General features: G+C 34.9%; 2 protein-coding genes across 2 annotated transcripts in view; one reads left to right on the top strand and one right to left on the bottom strand.

Moving 5' to 3' along the window:
- The window catches only part of wdr38 (WD repeat domain 38), a 4,710-nt gene extending 2,533 nt beyond the window's left edge, over positions 1-2,177 (top strand). Inside the window, exons 5-9 of the mRNA XM_016470141.1 lie at positions 690-770; positions 851-973; positions 1,330-1,482; positions 1,559-1,606; positions 1,682-2,177. Of these exons, the coding sequence (XP_016325627.1) occupies positions 690-770; positions 851-973; positions 1,330-1,482; positions 1,559-1,606; positions 1,682-1,843 (567 nt within the window). The 3' untranslated portion in view covers positions 1,844-2,177. The remainder of the gene's footprint in view (positions 1-689; positions 771-850; positions 974-1,329; positions 1,483-1,558; positions 1,607-1,681) is intronic.
- Positions 2,178-4,019: 1,842 nt separating this feature from the next.
- On the bottom strand, positions 4,020-5,797 carry LOC107675720 (60S ribosomal protein L35-like). Its single transcript, XM_016470133.1, has 2 exons — positions 5,665-5,797; positions 4,020-4,223 (listed from the first exon to the last, which is right to left on the bottom strand). The coding sequence occupies exons 1-2, from the start codon at positions 5,785-5,787 to the stop codon at positions 4,074-4,076; spliced, it is 273 nt and encodes a 90-aa protein (XP_016325619.1). The 5' UTR covers positions 5,788-5,797; the 3' UTR covers positions 4,020-4,073.
- Between the last annotated feature and the right edge of the window lie 1,826 nt (positions 5,798-7,623).

Below are 7,623 nucleotides of genomic sequence, written 5' to 3'. Positions count from 1 at the left end.
TGTGTGTGTGTGTGTGTGTGTATATGTGTATATGTGTATAATGTTCTTATTTATTATTTTTAAAATATATTTTGAATATATTTTTAAAATATCTATTTTGTTGCTCTTTTGAAGCCAAAACAAATTTAAATATTATCTGGAAAATGATTATATAAATGTATTTATTTATAAATAATATGAATAATATTATTTGCTATTGAAAATATAAAATTATAATAAAAAATATACAAGCAACACATACAGCTTTAAAAATAAAAACAGATTTGTTATTAAAATAAAATTAGGACTGTCAATAGATTATAACAGAATATAATAACGGATTAATCTTATGATTTCTGACTAGAAAGAAAATGTTATTTTGAGCATATTTAATTCATATCTAGCACATTTTGACAGCTCTAAAAATACTTTGGGGGGAATCCCTTAGCATCCTCTTGTAACCCCATGGAGGTTTAAAATCAAGGTATCATTCATATCCATAACACAAAAATAGTTTTGAGACAAGCATTTTGATGAAATTGAATACTTACAGTTAAGTTTATTTCATATCAGTAACCTTAAGAATGAACTAAAGACATAAATCTTGGACTCTGTTTATGTAGTAGCAGGTGTTTTAGCTCACCAGCTGAAGAATGTAGCACCATGCTATCTGTGCAGTGATGTTTCTGTGGTGTTGTTTGATGTCACAGAGCGGTGAGATGGTGGAGGATCTGCGGGGTCACACTGCAGCTGTTCAGAGCAGTGCCTTCTCATCAGACTCACAGTGTGTGGTATGAGCCATCTTCTCACTGTGTGTTTGTTTTGATCCGTTCAGCATGAGCTGCTTCACCTCCTCTTTCTGTGGGTTCAGGCCACGGGCTCCTGGGATCGGACCGTGAGAGTCTGGAAACTTCTTGAGGAAAAAGAGGCTGTGACATTACAGGGGCACCTGGGAAACGTGGCCTGTCTCTGTTTCTCTGTTAGTGGGATGCTGGTGAGCTCACAAAGCAGATTTCTTATCGAGAGTGAGCTTCGATATTTGATTCAGGAACCAGGATAAAAAAAAAAAGATGTTTTTCTTGAAATAATCTCTTCTGCTCACAGAGGCTGCATTTATGTGATCGTGATAAAATATTATTACAATTTAAAATAACCATTATTCAAATAGACGTTATTTTTAACCGTAATAATATTCCAACATTTTACTGTTTTTACTGTATTTTTGATCAAATAAATGCAGTCTTGGTGAGCAAAAGAGACTTAAAAATCATTTAAAAAACATTTAAATTAAAAATTGAATTTGTTCCTAACTTTTGAACGCTAGTATATTTATGAATGTGTGTGTTTCAGGCCTCAGGCTCATGGGACGGCACAGTGCGTGTTTGGTTGCCGATGCGTCACACCTGTCTGTTTGTGTTGGGAGGTTGTGAGCGTGTTTGGGTCAGGAGTCTGGCTTTCTCCAGAGACGGACTGGTTTTAGCATCCACCGCTGAAGGCGACATGGTAAAACAAACACACACACACACTTATTCACACAGTCTGTGTGGCAATGCTTGATATTGATATGTTTGTTCGTCAGGTGAGGATCTGGGATGTGACCACTGGAGTCTGTCTGAAGAGGCTGCAGGTGACTGAGAACCTTTGACTAGTAACATATGTAGCATTACACAAGCTTCATGGTGTGTGTGTGTGTGTGTTTTAGGGCCATAAGGACTCCGCATATGGCTGTGTGTTCACTCCTGATGGGAAGCTTCTCACCAGCGGTTCTGAGCAGCTGGATGTAGAAGAGGATGAGGAAAACAGCACAGAGGAGAGAAGTGAGGGTTTAAACACAGAACAGGACAGTAAAGATGATGGACCATGAGGACGGCCAGTACATTGTGACCCACGGTGAATGAAAGCAGCTGTGGAACTGCATCCAGTTTTACTCAGATAATCAGCGATTATAAACTCACTGACACACACGGCCGCAGTGAATGTTATGCGGCCTTCTGCATGTCTGAATGAACGTATTTATGAGACGAGCATCCATGAAAACCACCACAATAACTTTCAGTTTGGGTTCATAAGGTTTCAATTATTTTGTGATTGTTGGCAGTTTGTATGCATTTTTTTTTGTACTATTTAGAAGGTATTCACCTTGTTTTTCAATGCAAAAGTAAGCTATTTGTGAATGTGTGAGATTTCTGATCAATTATTTACTACACTGAACAAAATTATAAACGCAACACTTTTGCCACACCTGTGAGGTGGATGGATTATCTCGGCAAAGAAGAAGTGCTCACTAACACAGATTTAGACAGATTTGTGAGTAATATTTGAGAGAAATAGGCCTTTTGTGTACATAGAAAAAGTCTTGAAAAATGGGGGCAAAAACAAAAGTGTTGCGTTTATAATTTTGTTCAGTATATTTTCACTGCAAACTAGTGTTTATGGTTATGGTAATACATTACAAAATGATAATAGCAGTTTGCAACATCAAGCAGCAAAACGGACTAGTTTGGTACTGCTAAAATAACGAAGTGAAGGTGATTTTAATGATACTATAATACAAAGGGAAATATTATATTTTATATATTTTCATGTATTAAGACCCATAAAGGCTGTGTGAAAACAGGTTTATAAAATTAAATTGTAATGTTTTATATTGTACTTTATATTATACCATTATATGTTACTTTTTAATTTTTTTATAAGATTTTGTCATGTTACTGTTCTAAGGTGAGAGGTAATTTATATTTAAAATAATGTAATATCTGGAAAATATTTTATATTTCTATTTAAAACACAACGTATGAACCTTTAAAAAAAATAAAAGCCAGATTTGATTTGAATAAAATGTAATATTTTTAATAGAGTATCTAAAATTATCCCATGCTTTGTGTCATGCAAAAAGCATATTACAAACCTATTTTTTCCCACAATCAAAATAAATTCAACACATAATTAGGATTGCCAAACTTGAAATAAAAACTTGCAAAAAGTATTTGAAAGATTTGTAAGATTATCTGCACATACATCTTATTAAATCAAATGTATCAATTCTAATTCAAATGTTATTCGAATTAAAAAGGTTAACTCAAATTTAGGTTTAGATTTTTTTAATTGGTTCTTAAATGTTTTAGTTTCACTCCAGCTTAAAGGTGACATATCATGAAAATCGTACTTTTCCAGGTTTGAAGTGCTATAATCAGGTCCCCGGTGCATCTACCAGCCAAGGAAACATGAAAAAGATCATCTCAGTAACTTTGTTTTGGGAAGCCTTTTTCAGCAAGCATCTGAAAAAACGAGCGCGTCTGATTTCGCTCCCCTAGTGACGTCACAAAGGGATCTCATAATATTACCACCCCTTAATCTGTAAATTTCCACCCACGGTGCCGTCATTTGATTTCGCAATCGATAACGGTGTAGTAGTTCTAATGCCATGGTGAAAGTTTGAGCAAAACATGCTAACTGTTAGTACTCGCATGCTGTGACAGCCGCTTTCTGTGCGTGTGCTTCGGATGTGTGCTCTCAGAAAACCCTATATCAGAAGTTTAAACTCATATGGTGTAAAACGCATGATTTCAGCGCGATAAACATGATAATCAGAACCAAAACAGATGTTTTTTTTAGCAGGTACAAGGTGCAATGGCACAGCTCTATTCTGGAAAAGGGGCGGGGAGCAGCAGCTAATTTGCATGTAAAGAGACAGGCCCGAAAAACGGCGCGTTTCTGCTTCCACTCAAAATAGGCATTTTCAAAATAATATTATAAATGATCTGTGGGGTATTTTGAGCTGAAACTTCACAGACACATTCTGGGGACACCAGAGACATAGATTACATATTGTAAAAAGGGGCATAATATGTCTCCTTTAAATAACTCAAATCTAACATTCAAAGCTGTAAAGCAGACTTCCAGTGGAAAAAAGCATCCCAGTTATAACTAATGTCAAAAACACAAACAGATAAGGCTAGTTCCAGACGCAATCATCACTTCCATCATATTTCCCAAGAAACCCTATTCCTGCTTCAGAGACATACACAGACTCGGGCGTCTGAATTCCTGGGTGGGATGTTTATTTTTTCAGTGATAAACAACAGTACAGCCTCTCAAGCCTTGACAGCGAATTTGCGGATGGAGTAGAGGCGGGACTTCCTCTGCATCTTCTTGGTCATCAGGTTCTGCTCGTGTTTTGTCAGCTGACGACGGATGGCACGAGTCTTCTTGGGCCTCAGGTCCAAAGGCTTGTACTTCTTACCCTGAACATGAAGAGAGCAGGAATGTTAGAATCTACTAGATGGACATTACAAGCAGCAGCTGGAGAACAGGAAGTGCGGAGACTGATCATTCCTTAAATAAACACAGCTGTAAAACCCTCCATAATAAAAAGTACATGGACCCTTTTCACAGACTGATGACTGTTTCCACAGTTAACAAATCTAAATCTATAAAACTAATTACACTTATAGTGCATATTTCTATTTTTTTAATTGTTATATGTTTAAATCGGTTTTATATTTATAGTTTATATTTTTATTTAAAAATGTAATGTACATTTGTAACACTACTTTGCATTATATTAAACTTGGCATTTCAATTCAGAAATCTAGTTAATGCTGCACTGAGTGTTTCTAATATGGCTGAGGAAGTGACGGCAAATTTAACATCTTTCTCTCTTCTGATTAGTGTAAGGCAAGGCAAGTTTATTTATATAGCACATTTCGTACACAATGGTAATTCAAAGTGCTTTACATAAAAGAAAGTAAAATAATCATTAAAAAACCCCAAGAAATGTAAAAAGTGTAATCAATCTCTCAATTGTTTTCCTCTTTTGGAACATCATAGAAATGCTATTGTGGATTTTTTCTTTTTCTATTGGAACAAATGGGAACACAAAAATTAGTTGTAGTTTCTATTCAGATGAGTGCTTCTGAGAAACACAGAAATATGAAAAGGGTCGATTTAGAAATGGGATCCAAGTGCCAAACAGTAAAAATAAGTAAATGGCAAGGTAATATAATGGAAAGTATAGTGTTATAAATGTACATTCAAAAAAAAAATTATATATACACACATACATATATACACACTAAGATGCGCGTTAAATATCGCATGCGATTAATCGTGCAGCCCTAATATATATATATATAAATAAAAGACTAGGTGTTAAATTTCAAAGACAGTAACTGGGTTCTCTAGTAAACTGTCTTTTTGAATTGGACTACAGCTGAAGTTCATTAAATGATAGGATATAAAGGTGCTGTCGGCTGCTCACAGCAGATGAGAATCATTTAAAGACTCCGCCGTGAACGGTCATATTTCTTTAGCAAGAGAATATTCACACTAGCTCCACTTCAGCAGGAGGAGTGCTGGGTGATAGTCTTGCTGGAGTCTAAACGGACGCTCTGTAGTTTGTGTCTCATAACAAATCAGGTCATCTGAATACTATAATGACAGTAACATGAAACTAATGGACATTACAGCTTCCCATTAAAATCACAAACACTGCTGTTTATCAAGCATCAACTTGATCAAACTCTTCTAAATGTATCTGTCTGAAAGACAATTTTGCTGTCAAGATCATTTGAACAGGCTTTCATGTCATCTTTAAATTAGACCTCATCTACAAAACGACTTCAAGGTGTTACCTGTAGCAAAAGAGCATGTGTGCATTTAAGCGATCAGTGGCATTAAACTGACCTTGTAAAACTTCCTCAGATTCTCCTTCTGTGTCTGGTTGATAACTGTGAGGACTCTGGCGATGGACTTGCGGACAACGCGGCTGAAAAGAGAGGAAATAATCATTAGAATGATGCTTTCCATTTAATTCTTCAACATCTTCAACTAATTCCAGAACAATTTTTGACTGAAACACAAAAGAAATAAGGCCGCAAACTATTTCAAAACATGTTTTCAATGTATGGAATAGACAAACAGAGGGTTTCTGCAGGTTTTATGAAGGTACACTTAAAAGACTTTGTTCTCAACCACTAGAACATGGAAATACCTTTTACTTTAGCGTCTGATCACACTGTAATGTTCTTCCTTAGTATTGACGTCTTGTTTTCCAGAGCAAATGTATAAAGATTCTCATATCAAAATGCATTTACTTGAAAAGTAAAATGCCATAAGACTTTAAGTCTTGTTTTCTGATAAAACTAATCAAGAATGAGTTTACGCTTGAAAAAAAACAACATATCTGCCAAGGGGCGGAGGAAAAAAATAAGGGTTAAATCAGAGGGAAAAGGTTCATACCCCATTAATAGATGTTCGTTCTTGTTTTAAGCATAAACTCTGTTCAATTTTGCTTAATTTTGTAACTCGTTCTTGACTGCTCTTAAAAATGTACAGATATTTGCACCAAAAAACAAGACAAAAACACTGAGGAAATGCATGCAGCTTTCTACTGATTAATGAACTTGTAGAAGGGTGAAGACTTTAAGACCTTTTTAAAATATAATATACGATCAGTGTTGGAGAAAGTTACTTTTAAAAGTAATGCATTACAATATTGCGTTACTCCATAAAAATTTAACTAATTACGTTACTTAGTTACTTTTTATGGAAAGTAATGCGTTACGTTACTTTTGCGTTACTTTTTAAATCTGGACAGGGCTTGCTTGTTTTTAAAATAAAAAAAAGTTATATTTTTGGCAAACATAAAAGCCTTTTCACACCAAAAGTGAAATGAATAAGCCTCAGGCTGAATGGAAAGTACCGTATTGACCCGAATATAAGAATGTTTTTTTCTTGGAAATACATCTGAAAAAACGCAGTCGTCTTATATTCAGGGTCTAGACTTTGACATGTCAATAATACACCCACAACAATAGGTGGCGCCAAATACGCATAAAACGAGTGTGCCATGAAATACGTAATGTAATGCGTGTTGTAAAGATCGCGAGTAAAAACAAAAGAAAAAGAAAACCTTACAGCTGCATGAGTCGTGACTGTCACGTTAGCCTGATGGGACCAAACTCCCTTTGTGATTTTAAAATGTAAGACAGTACCTAGATTTGAAGACTACAATAAGATTTAACTTCTACTGTTAATAAGATTTTGGTGGGCTACTATTAGATGGATAGCCTAAATGTCCTAATTCAGATGGGCTACCTGTTTTTTTTTATTTTTTTATGGTATATCAAAGTGTATATTTTTAAAATGTGATTGTTGGTACATTTTACCAGTTTTTACCATACTTTCAAAACAAAAATTAAAATAGGAAAAATATGCAATATGAAAATAATTGAAGACAAAATGTGTTTTACTGAGAAAAAACTAGAGTTGGTTTTTAAAAAGCCTTTTTCCAAAAGGTACATCTGGAAAAAGGGGGGGGGGGTTATCTTATAATCAGGGTCGTCTTATATTCGGGCCAATACAGTATATTTACATCCGTACAGTAGAATGCAGAAGCAGAAATTTCAACACTTCAGCAATAAAAAAGGACACAAATGTTCGTCTAGAGTAATTTTTGCTTATTAGTACGGTTGAATTGGATCATTGAAGGTCAGAATTAAAGACATTGGTTAATAGAATGGGATTAAATACAAAGGATATTTGTGTTGTTTAACATTTAATTATTGCAGGTTTGCGTCATATTCTGAGTTGCATTATTTTTATTCATTTTGAGGAATACTGAATCTGTGTTTTGTTTTGTTT

Source organism: Sinocyclocheilus anshuiensis, unplaced genomic scaffold (genome assembly GCF_001515605.1).
Source record: "Sinocyclocheilus anshuiensis isolate Anshui unplaced genomic scaffold, SAMN03320099.WGS_v1.1 scaffold708, whole genome shotgun sequence".
Taxonomy (NCBI): Eukaryota; Metazoa; Chordata; class Actinopteri; order Cypriniformes; family Cyprinidae; genus Sinocyclocheilus; species Sinocyclocheilus anshuiensis.
Note: the sequence above shows the minus strand (reverse complement) of the source record. Positions and strands in the feature narration are given on the sequence as shown.

Excerpts from the sequence above, each read along its gene's own strand:
- LOC107675720 (XM_016470133.1), bottom strand. The coding sequence starts at position 5,787 with ATGGAAAGCATCATTCTAATGATTATTTCCTCTCTTTTCAGCCGCGTT. Across the intron at positions 4,224-5,664 it reads ATCTGAGGAAGTTTTACAAG|GGTAAGAAGTACAAGCCTTT; the intron begins GTCAGTTTAATG and ends CTTCATGTTCAG.